This window comes from Coffea arabica, chromosome 1c, assembly GCF_036785885.1.
Source record: "Coffea arabica cultivar ET-39 chromosome 1c, Coffea Arabica ET-39 HiFi, whole genome shotgun sequence".
In the NCBI taxonomy this organism is placed as follows: Eukaryota; Viridiplantae; Streptophyta; class Magnoliopsida; order Gentianales; family Rubiaceae; genus Coffea; species Coffea arabica.
Window position 1 is genome coordinate 58,145,594 of NC_092310.1, and position 18,432 is coordinate 58,164,025.

Below are 18,432 nucleotides of genomic sequence, written 5' to 3' on the forward strand. Positions count from 1 at the left end.
CCTCTTCAGCTTGTCTTTTAAAAACCAATCACAAACTCTCCCCGCATTCAGCTCCTCAATCGCACACCCTTCCTGCTCTGCTATCACTTTTAGCAGATTCAGTGACGATACCTGCACCATTTCATTTGTAAACTAAATAAATTACTGCTAAAACTTAAAACACTCAGAGCTCAGATTAAATGAATCGCATGGACACCCCTTTTTTTTTTTTTTTTTTGCTTTTTAACTTTTGCGTAATTGTACCAAGAGAAGAAGCATACCGTTAACCGACATAGAAAACGCTCATGAGGGCTGAGGCCGGATACTTCCACTAAACCCGCTTCTTCTAGAGACAAGAAGCTACGCCTTGCAGTCTTTTTCTCTCCGCCACTGCTACTAGGACTGCATGCTTTTACTGATAGTTCTCTTCTTGAATAAGCAGTGGTGTAAGCGTAATTCGCTTGCCCTTTTTTGATGCAAGCTTTTGGAAGCTTGAAATGATTGGAAATACATGATGGTCTTTTACAAACTTCCATTGGTTTATCGTCTGATCCAGTTGGCATTAGTTCTACCAATTGCGACTGCTTCTGTTGAAAGAGTATTTTCTGCAATGAATATTGTCAAGACTGATTTGCGCAACAAAATGGGAGACGAGTGGATGAATGACTGTCTGGTTGTATACATCGAGAAGGATATTTTTGCAACAATTGAAAATGAGCAAATATTGCAGCGTTTTTAACGGATGAAGACTCGCAGAATGCAATTGCCTCCTCTTCGTTATTCGAGTGCAACAACTACCAATACTTCAAGTGTTAATCAATAACAAATTTTTGGGTATGTATAATTATATGTTTTTATTATTTTTATAATTATTGAATCTAAATTTTACTTACTAAATATATTTATTTCGTCACAAAAAAAAAATTTTAATACACTTCAGCCCCCCCAAAAATAAATTTCTGGCTCCGTCCCTGCCGGCAACCAACCATGATGCGGCAGCTGATGAGTGCACAACCAGGCAACATGAACCACTTTTCCTATAGTTAGTAGTACCATTTCCGTTGGGCGTCAAGATAACTAAAGAAGGTAGGTGTGCTCTTTATTAAAATTACCCAACATAAAAAAATTAAAAAAAAAAAGTAGGACGTACGTACAAGTACAACTACGTCGAGGTAGAGTCTACTAGCACTTATCTAAAATACCACATTCCGGTTAGGTTGGCGCCGAAAGGCCAACTTATAACCAGTCGCATGATTTTGATAAGCTGATGGGACTCTTGGTCGATATAACAACGGAAGGAAGAATTTATTTAGATAAACCCGAGAAGATATATATATATATATGCACAACCGATGAAGGTAAGGTTCGCCCACCGCCAATGAAATTGTCGACTATCATCCACAGAAAACATACGTCTGAAGTTCGACTTTGCCTTCTCCCTTTCTTTTCTAGTTTTGACGTCAAAATGTCCCAACAAGGCTATGTTTGGTGAATGGTGGGGAGTTACCAGAATTGCGGCATCGCTGCCATGAGGGTGCGGGCACCAGAGTGCAAGAAAAAGACTGCTTCATAAATAGAGGAAGATATGGGGACCCAACAAATAGAATGCACTTGCGAGAAGGGTAAAGGCCAAATAACTGGCTTAACACCCAATTCTCTGGAAAAACAAAATCATGTTTTGTGTATCAGAATCCCCACCCAAACAAAAAATAATAATAATAATAATAATAATTCTAGGATCCATATCAATCCATGTAAAAGGGAAATCTTCATGCACGAAAAGCAATCAAATTCAGCCTCCGCTCAGCAACTCGATAAGCTCATGTTTCTTCAACTTCGAGAATCCCCTCAAACCACGAGATTTTGCCAGTGCTCTCAGTTCTACTAGCTTCATTTCACTTAAGTTGCTGTATTCATCAGCATCTGGTTCTTGTACATTCTCATTATCATCGTCATAAATTCCTGAAATTTCGTCCTCAGACATCTCGTCGAATTCGTCACCATCTGAGAAAGTGGGCTCAGTATCAGATTCAATGTCAGGCCCAACCCCAAATTCAGGCTCCAAACTTTTCTTCTTCCCTTCCTGAACAGAGCTTGCCCGTGAGACAGAACTCATAGCATCTTCATCAGAAAATACAGGCTCATTTTTCACTAGAGGAACAGGTGATCTACGCTGGAAGTTTGACCTTGGTCGAGACATAACTGGAGCTTCACTTTCTCGCTTCTCGTGCTCCACGCTGTGGTTTGAGTCACATATTACGGTATTTTTCTCTTGAGAGAATGAGCTATTCTGCTCAGGCTGGTCCAAAATGAAGTCTCTGCCGCTGTCAATATCACCGCTTCTTTTTCCTTGTTGAACTGAGTGTTTCCTTAATAGCTTGAGGAGAGAATCAACAGTCTCACTCTCTTTGCCCTTTCTCTGTGACTCCTCAATCTTCCTCTCTTCCTTGACAGCTGCTCTTTTGCGAAGCTGAGCCTGGACTTTCCTGAATAATTCAACTATTTCCTTTTCCCTAGGACCAGGAGTTGCAGTGGCCTGGAATCTGGGGATGCCAGAGGTAGTCAGTAGAGGCCCATTCTTGGAAGAAAACATCTCAGATTCTTCAAGGCTGTCAAAACCCTCTCGGTCTTCATTTTGCCTGTTCCTGTTTCGGGAAAATCCATGTTTGTTTTGCCTTGAGAAATCAGGATTCCTCCTATGACCGCCAGAACCTGCACTACATACAGGAGAGGTATTCCTGACGGTGCACCGCAAATGCTTGATCTTGGCGGAGTTTTTGTTGGAACCACGAGAAGGGTATGGTGTTAAGCAAACAGCTCTTCCAGAAACTCCTTGGCAAGGGAGACCAGTGCCATCAGGAGGCCCGTGTCCTGAAAACAATGAAAAGAGTGGATCTATACATATTTGATTTGTCCTTCCTTTTTGGGATGATAAAAGAGGTATAAAGAATATTAGGTATATTCAAATCATTAGAAGTTTCATGTAACAGCTGATTTACGAGTGCCTGCAGGGGCATCTCGAGGTGACCTTAAGCAAGTCAAAAGACAAATTTATAATGGCAAAGAGAGGATCAGAAAGCCATGACTGTTATTTACAAGAAGCAACAGAAAAGATTACACACAATTACTCAGTCTGAGGTAGACATTTCCTTATCATTTCTCCATATGTTAGAGCTTACCCCATATATTAGAGCTTACCTAACTAACGACAGATTTTTCTTTTTTTGAAAGTTACTCCATATCTTGTTATTAAAGTCCAGTTTCCAATATCAAATATTACAAAACAAATAAAATAAACACGCCACGAGCATATAAGAATACAAAGACACCTTTGGCAGAGAGTTAAGAGGAAAGACCAAAATGTAACTGTGCAAGTTCTTAGACAAACAATAATGTCTCCCTTGGGCAAATACTGTACTCCGTTTTGCACTTTCATTCATCTTGATCTCTCCCCAGCATCCACGATCAATTCAAAGGCATATTGATTCATGAATATTTTCAGCTTGTCAAATTTCCAGCAGCTGGATTAACCATGAATTAAAGCTGAATTGACAGCACCAGTTTGCAGTGACGAACCCTCAAGAAGCTAAATGAATCGTCCATGGAATTAGGCACCATACTCAACTCCTTTAAAATGCATCTTCATACATTTCAAGCACACACCACTTTTAAACAAACCAATAACCACAAATTCCGCTAAGATAAAAATGATGGGTTTTTGAAATTCTTAAATCCCCAAGCACAGCAAGAATCTCTATTTACCTACATACAGTCGAATCACCTAATAAAATAAGTCCCCTTACACGTTAGCACTGTATAAAGAATAAAAATTTTTCATTTGCATCCGTGCCATTCTTCTGGAATAATAGCATGGAAAAAAATCCAAAAAGATTCTCAAAAATTTCAGAACGCCTCACATACAGCACATGCCCTAAATATCTAATTGAAATGGAGAAAGCCCAGAGAGGGATGAGGGTGTGAATACAGACTCTGCACGGAAAATTTGGAACTAATGGTGCTTATTTCATTACCATTCGTACACCTAAGTTCATCTCCCCTATGGGATAATGCATTTAAAAAAATTCAGATACTTGACAATAGTTGCAATCATGCATACCAGAGCATAAAAATGTTCTTGGCAAACAAATATACTGAACGGAATCAGAAATAGACATTTCACCAAACAGATAGAATGCTATTATAGCATACTAGGAAAAACCCTTGAAACCTGGCGTTCTTACCCAAGCCTAATGATTCACAAGCATCGTTCACATATTATTGGAAGTATCTGGTTCGGCAAACATCATAGTACCAAGACAGCTTTAGCCTGGAATGAATAGAGAAATACAAATGAGAAGAAATACTAGAGCACCTTTTTATTACCTGGAACACTTTTGGCAATGAACTGAATTGCACGGGACATTATTCTTTCTTCTTTTCTTTGTTTTCTTTTTTCCCCTGTTTTTGGGGGTAGGGTTTTAAGTATGAATTCTCAAAACCCGTCTTGCATAATGTGGAGAACGTTGGACTCGCCAGTCAGCGGGGAGCGTAGGGAGGCGGCATGAAGCCTTGGCAGCATTTGGACTGTTAATATATGAAGACCACTGCCCGCTGATAATTGTGGGCTTTTCACTACTTGCGACTCCGGTTGCCAACCTGAGCCGGCAAAACTATTTTTTTCCTTTTCTTTTAGCTGTCTATATGGAATTAGTAATAGAATTATCTTAATTTAGGCAATTGAGGTTTGGTAGGATTAACTATTTTTAGCTGGGAGAAGATAAAGAAAAATTTGATGGCTCCACGATCTGAAGTGAGGTTATTTAATATTTATGTTCACTAAGTAGACATCTTCATTTCTTTTTTTTTTTTAATTCCATTTTCGCACATAATTTCTCCTATTTTATTCTTTTGCATACCCTTTGTTTTTTTTTTTTTTTTTTTTGGTATTGCATGCATTGAGTGTGTGCTTTTCTCAGTAGTGATCAATAGAGCCAATTGGATGGAAATGGGACCTGAACAGTAGAGGATAAAATGAGAGGAATTGCATGTAAGAGCTACCTTTCACTTGAAAAGAAAAAAATGCACAATTCTTATGGGGTTCGTTTGGGTTGATGGAATTTATTTGGACAAGGGATTTAAGTCCATGGATTTGAAATACATCGTCTGGTTAAAAAATTTTAAGGATTGGGAGATTTTCAAATTCACAAACATTTTTGGGGTCAAAATATAAATATGAAAAAGCTTAAGGGTTAAACTTCTAATTTCTCAATTTTCATTTTTTCTGCACCATCAAGGCTTTAATGATTTCTAATGATTTTGTGGAATCATCAATGACACTTTTCAGTAACAACTGGAAATTTAGTTTCAACTTTGATATATATGTCAAGTGTTTTGTTTATTTAAATCCAAGTGCGCGCATCGGAGGAGATGCGTCATGCATATTTGTACAGTGGGACGGTCGGAGCATCCTTTTCCGCTGCACCTGCTCTCTTTTCTACAGTGGGAGGATGGTTCTCACACATAGACAGTGAGAGCAGCAAGCTATAAGAACTTAAAGGAGATGGCGTGGAATTTTAAAAGCCTATAACGATATTTGCAGTCGAAAAAATTTTGGTATTTTTTATTTCTTATTCATTCATTTTATATCTTTCTTTCATTTTTTTTTTTTTTAAACTTTCCTTCCATCTCTTTTGTCTGTGGAGAAAATTAAGATTTTGTAATCCAAGAAATAAGTTTTTAAAATTATCCCTTCTCTTCCCAAAAAATTAAAAGGAGAGAAAGAAAAATAAAAAAGAAAAAATGTAGTTAAAGAATGAATTTATCAATCTATTAATTTGACTTTAATTTTTTTACTATTAATCATTAAGTTTAACCAAAAAAATTAACAGCAATATACCATGAGGAAGTTACATGTAAGTTTTTAAAATAGGAAAATTATATAATAAAACACCAAACCTAGCAGTCAACCGATAGCACTCCACCCCACACTCCTCACTCTAAGAAAAAAAAAAAAGGCACCAATTGGCCCAAACCGAAATGGCAATCCAAGACTGAATGCTTGCAGTCAACCGCATGTCAATAACACACAAATTAGAAGAACTGAGCCAGCAGGAGTTATTTTATGCAGACTATTAATGATATTAAATACTTGTAAGAATTTGCCTACCCTACATGTTAACGACAAGGTCAAAGCCTAAATCTAAGCAAACAAGCATTCTTCAGCACGATAGTCGGTTCAACTCGAATGTTTTCCTGTTGATTTCAGAGTTCAGATCAGGAAAATGTCCAAATACACTGGACAAACAACTCAAGCGCAGGCTGGTTGAAGCGTCCAACACGAAAGAAAGACGTAACCATTTGTTGGGGACTCTTCCCTTGTTATGGAAAAATACTAAACCGGCCAGCATCCTGCAAGAGAATCTTCATTCATAAGACCTCCATTAACTCTCATTTTGTGTTGAGCTCCAACTTGCAAAAGATAAAAGTTCCAGCAAGGAAAATGGACAAAAATATTACATTCAAACCAAGAGGACCATGGCTGTTTTCTTCCTCGGTAGCTCTATGCTTTGTGATTCTTTACCATCTCATCAACATCTAGTTCAACTTCCAGTATGGGCGAATCATACCGCATGCTAAACTGACTGATAAAAGAGTTACACAAGTATGCATCTAATTAGAGTATGTAATCATGCATCACAAATTGGAATTGGTCTAACAAAAGGCAGTTAAGCTCACAAAATGAAGCAGCTAACCTATTGCTTACAGGACCATGGTCGACAGCATTTCTCAGGCAATATATAACTCTGCCCACTATGTCTGTCATGGAAACAGGTCCAAATGTTCTGCTATCATGGGCTTCCTGCTATACAATAGTCATGACAGAAAGACAGAAGTAAGTAATCATCAACATCTGAATTCCAAGTTAAATTATGCTTATGACATCGGAATACCAAGCTAAATCACTATCTTGCACCATGTACAATCATGAGTAAAAATTTGAACATGGCAAGATACTATGTAGTCGCCATTTTTGGGCTCTTAATAGCAATTGTAAGAGAGATGATTGACAAGTGAATCTGAATGTAAAACACCAGGAAAACATTAAAGATCTGGCACAAATTCAGAGATGATAAAAGAAGAATAAAAATATTGGAATGAAGAAGAGAGAGTAAATGTTTACAAATGGTTTTACAGCTGCTTAGAACTGGTTAGATGGGTCTGGTAAAACATCAGACACCTATGGTAATATCTCCGTGCTGACACTTTACAGACGATCCAACTGGCCGACAACTTGTCCTCAGGACACAAGATGTACAGACTTATGGACAAAGCATGTGTTTGCAGAGGAAAGCCAGATAAATTATACCCCAAGCACTCCAAAAACTTCTCCCTTAAAAAGATGCCCATGGGAAATACAGGATTAAATAGGACCATATAATCTCCTCAGAATAAGAACTTGATTATAGCTATTCTTCTGAGTTAAAGACATGGTTCCAATACTATCCTTGTCACATGCTCATTTTTATAGCATGATAAGTCATTATGCATTATGAAACACCAGCACCTAAATAAATAGAGAAATCAAATATACGTCCAAAAAGTTAATACTGACAGCAAAACAACACAAGCAATATAAATAAGTAAAAACCTTGGGCTTTATATTTTCATTGTCAGCCAACACCCAGCACTGATCATCTTCAAGAACAAAAGGCTCGTCTTTATCATCAGTAGACACCATCTCATACCCTTCAATAGCAGCCAATCTACGAACAAGATAATCATCTGAATTTGCAGGGTCCTTCAGAACTACAAGGTCCCCGACAAAAACCCGCCTGTCAAAGAAAGACAATTATGATGAGCAAATGAAGGCAATTATAAAGCCCAGTACAAGTGAAAATCATTACAATTCAAATTCAATATGCCCAATCATGTCACAGAGTTACAGGCTATTTGATTTACAACTTTACCAAAAGTACAGTTAACCTAGAAACTATGACAGAACATCTTCAATTTACAAATAAAACCAGCACGATATTTCATATACAGTCTTGATCTGTTTTAAATGAAGAAGTTAGAATCAGTAGGGTCACCTAGTTTCTCATCAAGGCGCACAAAGCTCCCCAAGATTCAGTATCAAATATGCAGAATATACATAAAAATCACAAACAACTACTGATTCCATAGATCTATTCAGCAAAATTACTTTGCATCTGGCACTGGTATTTTTCGCACAAGAAGAGTTCCACCCTGAGATCCTATTGTTGGAGCCATCTCTTCCCCTTTATTGAAGTGCAGAAACGTCAACTTTCCTTGAAAGAAATTTTTCATTATGTCAACATCCTTGGCACCTCTTTCATAGCTCTGCATCAATATAAAATCAGAAATCAGTATAATCCACTGGCAAAAATACATGAAATTACCAACAAAGACAATCACCTTGAACAACTGAACAGTCAGCTGAAAAAAAAGCAGGAAAAGCATTTTTCAAGTCAGACAGATTCAAGAACATGCAATTAAAATTTAAACCTTCTTTTTCAGTATTCTGATATAAAGAAACCTATAAAACATGCTAAAATCTCTTCCTTAGTTCAAAGAAATTGCATCTTAGCATTTTCAAAAAGAATTAAAACAAGTATTCAGATGAAATTTGACTACAAATAATGGATCAATTGCATGCATAATCACTTAACCTTTGGCAATCAAGTAAAACAGCTATTCATAGAGTAAAGATTTTGATTTCACATAAGTGAACTGGCCTAATTGTAAAAGGACAAAATTTCCTTGATATGCACAAAATTATATTTACATACTTCAAAAGCAACATGACATTGATCTGAGCGTATGCAGGTAAATAGAAAATCAGAACATCCATAGGTTAACGGATGAGTATCATCAAAGTAAACAGGTACACTAGAAAGAAGGTTGAGGGTTTTGAAACCACATAACATGGGGAAAGAAGCAAATGCAGGAAGCAAGTAAAATAATGTCAAAATGTTCTTTGGGAAAAAATCTCTGCTTCATAAAGATCAAAGTTGAGGGTTTTGACACCATATAACATGGGGAAAGGAACAAATGCAGGAAGCAAGTAAAATAATGTCAAAATGCTCTTCAGGAGAAAGATCTCTGCTACAAATACAAAACCTTATCTAGACATCATATATGAGCAGTTGGCAAAGGTGGCCATTATAGTAAGATTTCGGTACGACATTGCCTACAGATAAGATCCACCAGCAACAAAGAATGACTACCACAGACGCTCAGTCTTTTGAATAAGAATGGTGGCAATATCATATCTGTTAAAAAAATAACTAAGGCAGAGTTCACTATTCTCATCAATTCTAATGGACCCAAACATCTCCAAGGGATCTTTGTACTCACAGCTGTGTTCTGCTAATCTGTTGTTTGTGTGCAAGTAATCGACCTGGAGTTTGCCCCTTCTTATATCACAGTTGGTTCAATAAAGAAACCAATTCGCAGCCCATTAAGAAAAACATGGAACAAAAAATATCACTAGCACGGAAAAAACCTTCCTTTTTTTTTTTGAAGGAAATCCCGGAATATGTAAAAGTATTAAAGTTGCAACCGTACGAGCAACAAATTCTACCACCAGCAAACCAATCCAAACGAACTTTGAGAAGCAAAAGAAATCTAAACTAAAGGTATGCAACAAAGATACCGAACAATCTAAAAAGATTGCATCTTTAAGAAGCTTCAGGCCAGTTTTAACCTCCCATTTTGAGTTAACGAAACCCATCTGCTAATCAAAGAGCTCGATACTACCAAAGAATCTGGACAATCCAACCATCAAGTTGAAAAATTTTACAAACTTTGACTAGATGCGATAGAACTAATCAGTTTAACAAAAAAAAATGCAAGTAAAAATGACAGAGATGAAGGGAAGAAGGAGAAGGAAATCACCTTCATGCCAACCCTAGCGGCGTATTCCATCCTGCACCCTACATAGCGCAACAAAGTGGAGATGGAAACCATCGCAGGATCACTGAGATGAGATAAGATCAATGAGTGAATGTTTTGTGTATGTTTACCCGATTAGAGGTACTTTCTACTCCTTTCTCCAGTCCCCTTAAACCCTCAATTTCTTCCTTTTTCCTTTATTAAATTCCCTATTGAAGTCCAGTGAGTGGGCTCAAAAGAATACGCCGAGCGCTGGTAATTTTACCGCTGGCCCTATTCCCATGTGAAGTTATAGAAAACATATGATTTCGTTCCAACTCGCTTGTTTGAATCCAATGTTTCGGAGTTTTTGTAAAATAAATAAATAATAAATATATATATATTAACTATTTAATATTATATATTGGTAATAAAAGCCTAAAAGGGTGATCAAAAAATATATTTATAGAAAAAGTAAAATTTTTGGAAAAAAAAAATTGACAATCCAAGCAAGACATTCCCAATGAATAGCTCTAACTGGAATTTACCCCAAAAAATTGTAACTTCAAGATCGTCGATGTGAAATGTATTGCACCGTAATTCTCATTGATATTCTAAAGGGAAAATTATCTATTTTGTCACTCACCTCTAGATAAATTTTTTTGGGTCCCTTGACGGGTACGAGTTGAATTCAAATGATTTGATAGGGTAATTGACTCAAATTCGAGTAAGAAATATTTAAAACTCATGTTCTCATCAAACATTATTAAGTAGTATGTTTATAAAATAATTTTTAATCTTTTGTTGCAAATTTATAAATTTACTTCAAAATATAACTTAAAAATTCGATTGAAGTTGAATAAAGTAAAATAAGTTTGAATTCAATTTTGAAGAACTTGACAAGCTCAGTAAAATAAGTTTGACCTCAACTTTGAAGCACTCGACAAACTTAAATTCAAACTCAAATTCAATTGAGTTCAAATATTTTTACTCAAGTAGTACATTATTTGAATTTGGCTTGATCCGATAACAATGTGTAGTTAGATTTAGAATAAACTAAAATAGCGTTTTAATTTTACCTCTAAATCTATATCAGGTTGTTATTCAATGATTAATTTACTTTGCTTTTAAAATGTCGCGGACTATTAGCTTCATTTTAAAAATTAGGGACAAAAAAAAATCCTCAAAATGCAATGGACGAAGCAAGTCATTTCAAGGTATGCAACAAAATGACTTGGAAACACTAATTGACTAACAAATAAAAAATTACTAGATGTTATGATTGCCCAATTTGCGTGAAACTAAATTCCAACAAATTTTTGGAAATTAATCACTTACGTATTCACGCAGCTTAAATAATTAACTCTCGACTACATTTGAGTTTTGGATCGTGAAGCATTTCCTAATGCCTTTCTCAAAGGTCTTGCCAAACAATTGTGAAACAAGTAGTCATAAATAGCATTTGGACTTTGACACGCTGTAAGCACTAGATTGTCATTAAATTAATGTATAGGCGCCTTAAGAAGTCCTATCACGTTTCGTTTCTCATTCAATGGCGTGCCCAAGCTACCCTAAATTGTTTGACTGCGAACTATTGTGACAAATATCAAACCTCATATCCTGTGTAATAATTGAAAATTAAGCATTAGTGATCCTTTTCTTTTCTTTTTTTAAGCAACTCGATATGCAAAATGTATTTTTTTAAAATAAAGAGAAAAAAATAAGAGATCAAGCATAGATTTTTTTTTTTAAAGAGAGAACTGCACCAATCGTCCTCCATATATCACTGATGTGAAAATTTTATCCCTCAAAATCAATATGAGTGATTTTAGTTTTTAACAATACACTGATCGACCTCAGAATCAAGCATAGATTTATTTAATTTCAAATATTATTTATCAAGTGTTGCAATATAAAAAAAATGTTAAAACAAAATAAAAAATTGGATCGCAATACTGCCTAGATTATTTTTTGTTGATTTGAAAATTTTCCCAAGGGCTTTTAAGGGAAAAAAGAAATACAATAAATTTTGAGCACTTTTAACTTGTGATCTTCAATAGTAAACTTTGTGTTTGGACTAGGAAGATTTGAAATAAAAAAAAATATTTCACAAATTTCAATCACTTTTTTATCTCACATATGTCACATCACAAAAAATGCTACAGTAATTATTTCAAATAAATCATCCAAATAAACTCTTATCCAAACAAACATAATCATCAACACATTTTTCAATCACCTTTTTATCTCACATACATCACATCAAAAAAAGGGAAAAATCGTCCAAAACGTCCCTTACATTTTGTAAAATAACTTTTTTCGTCCCTTACTTTTAAAAGTGTAATTTTATATCCCTTACATATTCACAGCGGACAATTTGTGTCCTTAACTAGGTTTCCGATCATTTTTTTGTCGGAATCCATCATATGCAAGGCACGTGATCATTTTTGAAGGGTAAATTTGTCAAATTATATTTTACATAATCTGACCTATAGTCCTCCATATTTTATAAACTAATTTTTTCGTCGCTCACATTTTATAAAATGGTTTTTTTCATCCCTCACATTTCACAAAATGAATTTCTCCATCTCTCACATTTCAAAAAATGAATTTTTCATTTCTCACTAATTATGTGTGTGAATACATTTTTTTAAACACATGTATATGTCTATTTGATTTTGCTTAATAATAATAGCATAAACATATGTATGTAATTGGGTCCAACTTGTGGGCTATCTTCTCTTTTTGTATGATTATAACTAATATTTACCAATATAATCTTAATTTGCATATTCTTATTGTATTTTGATCGAAAATAGTTTTATTGGCCAACTTGACAATGAATGCAAGATTATTTACTAGCTAATACCAGATGAAATCAAATGATCACGTATAATATATGGTATCGTATTGTTAAGTAAAATCAAATAGACACATACATATATTTATGTTATTCGTATTATTAAGCAAAATCAAATAGACATATACATGCGTTTAAACAAAATGTATTCACACACATTTTTTTTAGGGTTTCCCTCACATATATAATTAGTGAGGGATGAAAATATTCATTTTTTGAAATGTGAGGGATGGAAAAATTTATTTTGTGAAATATGAGGGATAAAAAAATCATTTTATAAAATGTGAGGGACGAAAAAATTTGTTTTATAAAATGTGGAGGACTGTAGATCAGATTATGTAAAATATAATTTGACAAATTTACCGTTAAAAAATGATCACGTGCTTTGCACGTGATGAATTCTGGCAAAAAAATGATCGGAAACCTAGTTAGGGACTAAATTTGACCCATGTGAATATGTAACGGATATAAAATTATACTTTTAAAAGTGAGGGACAAAAAAAATATGAGGGACGTTTTGGATAATTTTGCCTAAAAAAAATTTTATAGTACGTTTTTTATAAAATTATCTCCAATAATTTACAATATAAACACACTTACGTCCCAACCCAGTCCCCGACCCATATTAAAAATCCATGGAGGTGGGTCCCATTCCCCTGCAAAATGTAGACACGCGGAACTATAGTATCAAATCCTTCCCGTCAGGCCAAAAAAATATCCCAATTCCCACCCTCCCTGAGGCCTGAGCTGAGTCCCTGTTCAAAATTTCCCCCACGTCCTCCCCCGCCACCGACAACCACCGCTCTTCCCAGCATCATAAAGAGATTCAAAAGCAAGTAAAAAAAAAAAAAAGAAACGGAAAAAGATGGACAAGTTGGATAAACTGAAAATGGCTTCATCCTCGTTCGGCGAGAGATTAAAAACTGGCGGAGCCCAAATGAGCCGAATCGTAAGCTCAAAGATGAAGGAAATTCTCCAAGCCCCAACTCCCGAATCTAAGATGGTAGACGAGGCTACCTTGGAGACAATGGAAGAACCCAACTGGGGTCTCAATCTTCGCATTTGCGCCTTGATTAACAGCGAGGAGTTTAACGGGACGGAGGTCGTTAAGGCAATCAAGAAGAAAATGTTGGGAAAGAGTCCCGTCAGCCAGGGTTTGAGCCTCGATTTGTTGGAGACCTGTACTTCAAATTGCGACAAGGTGTTCTCCGAGGTTGCCTCCGAGAAGGTGCTGGATGATATGATGAAACTGATTGATGATCCCAAAACGGACCACGAGAACCGCGTCAAGGCGATGCAGCTGATTAGAGCTTGGGGCGAGTCTGAGGATCTCATGTACTTACCCGTCTTTCATCAAACTTACTTGGTCAGTGAGAAAATGATTTTGCATGTTACTACTATGTTTTTTTGCATCTTCTTTTGGGGGTTTTCTACCCTCGGGGATGTGAAAGTTCCTACCTGATGCTGTAAAAGATTACTGCTTTAACCCAGAGATGACTCCAAGAAATTGATTATTTTGGTTTTTATTGATCTTTGCTTTGCTTATTTTGTAGAACATCGGTGATAAAATGTGCTCAGCGAGCTAATAAGCCTAATATGACGATAAATATTGTCATTAGACAATTGAGTCGTAATGGTTAGTTATCCCAGCTGGAGGCTTTAAAACAAACTCCACTTTTTTACTTTTGGTTATGGGGCTGTTGGATTAGGGTTATTCACGTTTCTCAATGAAATGTCTCTTATGGGAGGTGAATTGGGAAGTTTGTTGATGGGAAAGATTGGCATTGGCACCCAGTAAAATCTAACATAATTGCTTGTGACCACTAGAGCTCTAGGAGCTCATGCATTATGATTGCTTGGTATTGCAATAGAATCCTTTTGATGTCACACATTATGATTGCTTGGTATTGCAATAGAATCCTTTTGATGTCACAGCATTGCTGGTTTTCATCGATTTAGCATGAGAAGTTCCATTTTTGTATGACACGGGTGAATGGATTGAAATTTATCATCAACAAATTGGATGATCCTTTAATTGTTTTGAAGTATAAAGTCTTATTCAGTTTTGAGGTTTAACAATTTTTCATTCAATTTTCATATTTAAACACTTTACAGCATCTAAAGCATTTTATGCTTTCAATAATCGTCTTTGGCTTCAAAAGCAAGAGTATCATTGTGATCTATTTGCAAGAACACAAGGCACTATTAGACCATGCATCTACCCGTGATTTTGAAAAAATAATAATAAAGGAGGTAGCATGGAACCTAACGCCCCCTCCTTACCACCAACCCCCCCCCCCCCCCCCCCCCCCCCCCCCCCCCCCCCCCCCAACAAAAAAAAAAGAGGTAGCATGGAGTAAGGCAACGCAAGGACCAATGTCTTGGTTTTCTCTATTTATTCTCCTCATGGAGTTCTGCACTTCAGTTAACCCTTTCATTTGTTATTAATTGATTAATTAATTTGGTAGAGATTTGGCTTTTTATACATTGGTTGCTGATTCTTTGGGAGATTTTTGTATATCTAATTTTTATTCCCTCCCTTTATTTGCTTAAAGGGTGATATTAGGACTTGTCTATTCAAGATGTTTCTTAGAATGAATTTTGGCACAAGTAGATGTGTGGCATTTTGTGCCTATGCTGCTTGAGAAGCACTGATGGTTGCAGTTGCCTGTCTCCGGTGTTTTTGCCTGAAAGAAATTGAATGTGGTGAACCTTGTTAGATATAGGCCTTGACTGTTTGATTTTGTTGAGAGACAGTGAAAAGGAAAGAAAATGGGAGTCAGAATGACTGGCATATTCTGATTATACTTGATTTAGAAGTAAACGAGGCCCTTAATTCCTTTTCAGAACCTCCATACCTTTTAGCTTAGATACCCTATGATAATTAAATGCACATTTGCAAGTATATGAAGTTGAATTCTGTCTTATTCTTGTTAGCAAGGAAAGCTTGAGATGTAGTTGATATCTGGCTTTTCCTGGAGGTGGTCTCGGTAAAGCTGATTTGATAAATAGGAATTGCATTTGTACTCTGTGACCAAAGAAAGTGAACCCTTTGGAACTTTTATGTTCTACTTGGCTTTTAGTGGATGAGTTCTGCCATGGATCTTCGATAGGGACATAAGCTGGATTTGTTTCTGGGACTTGTTCTCATTTGTTTATATTTATTAGCATTTGGATGTCTAAGATGAAAGCATTCTTGATCTATTATCCTTTGCTTTTTCATTTGTTTTAGCTCTTAAAACTTTACAAGTTTTTTTTTTTTTTTTTTTTTTTCTTGGGAGGATCCTAGAATTATTTTAGAATGGGTTTGTCTTATCAAAGTCTGGAAGGGATATTTTTTTGAATTTTTCAAATTGCTAGTTCAGTAACCACAATTTTCTATGTACTTGCGAAATTATGCAGCAAAAAATGCAAACTTTTTTTTGGGGGGGGGGGGAACCTTAACTTTCCATTGATCAAGCATAAAAGAGTATTCACAGAAATGTACATACACAAAAATTCCAAACTAGAACAGGCACTTGCGTTTTAATACTTCAATCATTACCTTTTTTTAGAGATACAGTATATGATGAGACTGGACATGTCATTTAGTGTGATTGGTGGCAGTGTGACTTGATTTTTCCTTCCTTTTGCTATTAAGAGGGTATTAACTGTTAAAGGAGTTCATTAGCTGCATTCTTTTTGGATAAATGGATCCTTAATCCTATTCTCCAAAATTTACAGAGCTTGAAGACAAGAACTCTCCCTTCTGGATTGCCCGATGGTAACATGCCTCCCATGCAGCACCCACTGGAGACATATATGGATCAAGACCCGCTGTCACCCCCTGAAAGTTACCCTATGCCGGACACAGGCTTGTACCATTCAGAGAATGCTACATATAATGGTTATGCTGGCAAATCAGTTGAAGAAAAGAGAGAGTCTCTGGCGGTGACTCGTAATACCCTCGACCTTTTCTCCAGCATATTGAACTCTGAGGACGATCAAAAACCAGCTAAGGTCGTGCCACTTTCATACTTGCATCTGACATGCGCCTTGTGTTATAAATTGATCCTTGTGAAAACCTTCTTTTGCATGAAAGCAAGCACATACATGTTAGCATTGTTTTAGAACATGTTGCTGTCATAAAATTGACAAAATTTTATTTTCACAGTAGGAATATAATAAAAATTGATGAAGATATGATGTGGTTTGCAGAATGAACTGACAGACAGCATGTTGGAAAATTGCAAGCAATCTCTGCCCGTCATTCAGGGAATCGTAGAAAGCACCGTCGATGATGAGGGTTTACTATTTGAGGCTCTAAGTATCCATGACGAGCTTCAACAAATAATTTCTAGATATCAGCAAATGGAAGATCCCCTCGTGCCTGGTGGAACTGAGCCAAAACATGGTGGTGCTGGAGGACGTGAGCCAGATGCGTCTGGTGTTAAAGGAGGCAGTTCCTTGGTGCAGGTTCAAAATCAAAGTGAAACTGAAAGAACGGAAGTTTCAAAAGTCTGAGTCCGGGAGTGACAATCTGAGGAGCGTTCTTCTCGAGAGCGGTGGTGTCGAAGGTGGAGCAAAAGAGAGACTGGACGCACATTGAAGTATTGTTTGTGGATGCTGTTGTTTTTCGTTCAGTAGAGTAGCCCAAAAGTATGTTATAATAATCATTTGGCTGTATGTTCAGGTGAGCGGTTGATCAAGCTATGATTAGTGAAACTTTGGCCTTAATGTGATAATTTTATTTGACCTCCTTCCTTTCTCTGTTCTTCATTTCACTCGTTGGAGCGTGTTAAAGGCAGTCGTGATTTGAATTTGATGCTACAGCAAAGATGCTGCTATATGGGATTGGCTTTCTTTTGCTTGTAATTGTTTGTTTTTTTCTCGTCATGGATCCTATTGGACTTCGTCGTTTATGGTCTGCTTGTTTCTTCAAGGCGCCTTCATTCGCATCGCCCGGCACGGAACCGGTAGTTTAGCCTCCGGCTACGCTGGAGCTTGATCAAAAGCGCGCTCTCAAGCCATAAATGATAAAACCATCAAGGCCAAACCAAAAAAAAACTAAGTATTTACGAGTAGTAAATACTAGCAATTTGAAAATACAATTTGGCCATTGAATAAATGTATTTACTTCCCTCGGAGGTTTGTCCAAACAATGATTAATACTTGGAAAAAATTAAACCTGAGATTAATACTTTAATAAATGGGTCCGTTTGAAAGAAATTATTTAGAAAAAAATAATTACATAAAATCATGATTAAAATGGGTCCAAACAATGATTAAAATGGGTCCGTTTTTTTTTTTTTATCACTTTTATTCTTTTATTCTACATAAAATCATAAATTACAAGTGTTACAATGGATAAAAATAATCTTCAATCGAAGACAAACTCTTAGATAACATGCTTGTGATAAGTATCGTAATTAGATCTTTTGGAAATCATGTTTACAAAATTTTTTTTTAAAATTATTCTCTAGACATTCACCTTCAATGGGATATGTTTGGATTGAAATGTTTTAAAATAAAATAATTTATTTTATAAATTTTAATTATCTTTTTATTTCATATATTATATCACGTTTAAAAAATATTATAATAATTATTTTAAATAAATCATCTAAATAAATTTCTATCCAAACAATCGATCGTTCCCTCATTTAGTGTAGTGTGTGCTGTACAATTGTACACAGAAAGAAAGAGGGAAAACAAGAAAA

At 36.0% G+C, this 18,432-nt stretch overlaps 3 protein-coding genes across 7 annotated transcripts; 1 reads left to right on the forward strand and 2 right to left on the reverse strand.

Moving 5' to 3' along the window:
• Positions 1 to 1,528: 1,528 nt before the first annotated feature.
• Positions 1,529 to 4,716, reverse strand: LOC113715052 (rho-N domain-containing protein 1, chloroplastic-like). The gene is made up of 2 exons (XM_027239204.2): positions 4,363 to 4,716; positions 1,529 to 2,850 (listed from the first exon to the last, which is right to left on the reverse strand). The coding sequence occupies exons 1-2, from the start codon at positions 4,400 to 4,402 to the stop codon at positions 1,772 to 1,774; spliced, it is 1,119 nt and encodes a 372-aa protein (XP_027095005.2). The 5' UTR covers positions 4,403 to 4,716; the 3' UTR covers positions 1,529 to 1,771.
• A 1,321-nt stretch (positions 4,717 to 6,037) lies between these two features.
• On the reverse strand, positions 6,038 to 10,172 carry LOC113715060 (mitochondrial ATP-independent inner membrane protease subunit 2). 5 transcript variants are annotated; one of them, XR_011841627.1, is made up of 6 exons: positions 9,898 to 10,169; positions 8,183 to 8,340; positions 7,628 to 7,811; positions 6,743 to 6,838; positions 6,496 to 6,620; positions 6,038 to 6,387 (listed from the first exon to the last, which is right to left on the reverse strand). XR_011841627.1 is itself a non-coding variant. In XM_027239214.2 (6 exons), exons 1-5 carry the CDS (start codon positions 9,967 to 9,969, stop codon positions 6,539 to 6,541), a joined length of 606 nt encoding a protein of 201 aa, XP_027095015.1. In that variant the 5' UTR covers positions 9,970 to 10,172; the 3' UTR covers positions 6,038 to 6,387; positions 6,496 to 6,538. The 5 variants fall into 5 exon arrangements, 4 of the variants coding, with proteins under 4 accessions (XP_027095015.1, XP_027095022.1, XP_071938564.1 ...); XM_027239214.2 differs by having other exon boundaries at positions 6,732 to 6,841; positions 9,898 to 10,172; XM_027239221.2 differs by having other exon boundaries at positions 6,732 to 6,838; positions 9,898 to 10,132.
• A 3,263-nt stretch (positions 10,173 to 13,435) lies between these two features.
• LOC113715075 (TOM1-like protein 2) lies at positions 13,436 to 17,471 on the forward strand. The gene is made up of 3 exons (XM_027239233.2): positions 13,436 to 14,099; positions 16,457 to 16,732; positions 16,931 to 17,471. The coding sequence occupies exons 1-3, from the start codon at positions 13,599 to 13,601 to the stop codon at positions 17,234 to 17,236; spliced, it is 1,083 nt and encodes a 360-aa protein (XP_027095034.2). The 5' UTR covers positions 13,436 to 13,598; the 3' UTR covers positions 17,237 to 17,471.
• The last annotated feature ends 961 nt before the right edge of the window (positions 17,472 to 18,432 follow it).

Coding starts and splice junctions, on each gene's coding strand:
- LOC113715052 (XM_027239204.2), bottom strand. CDS start 4,402: ATGTCCCGTGCAATTCAGTTCATTGCCAAAAGTGTTCCAG. Junction 2,851..4,362: donor CATTGCCAAAAGTGTTCCAG/GTAATAAAAAGG, acceptor CATTGTTTTCAG/GACACGGGCCTCCTGATGGC.
- LOC113715060 (XM_027239214.2), bottom strand. CDS start 9,969: ATGGTTTCCATCTCCACTTTGTTGCGCTATGTAGGGTGCAGGATGGAA. Junction 8,341..9,897: donor CCGCTAGGGTTGGCATGAAG/GTGATTTCCTTC, acceptor ATATTGATGCAG/AGCTATGAAAGAGGTGCCAA. Junction 6,621..6,731: donor CATGGTCCTGTAAGCAATAG/GTTAGCTGCTTC, acceptor CTCTTTTATCAG/TCAGTTTAGCATGCGGTATG.
- LOC113715075 (XM_027239233.2), top strand. CDS start 13,599: ATGGACAAGTTGGATAAACTGAAAATGGCTTCATCCTCGTTCGGCGAG. Junction 14,100..16,456: donor TCTTTCATCAAACTTACTTG/GTCAGTGAGAAA, acceptor CAAAATTTACAG/AGCTTGAAGACAAGAACTCT. Junction 16,733..16,930: donor ACGATCAAAAACCAGCTAAG/GTCGTGCCACTT, acceptor TGTGGTTTGCAG/AATGAACTGACAGACAGCAT.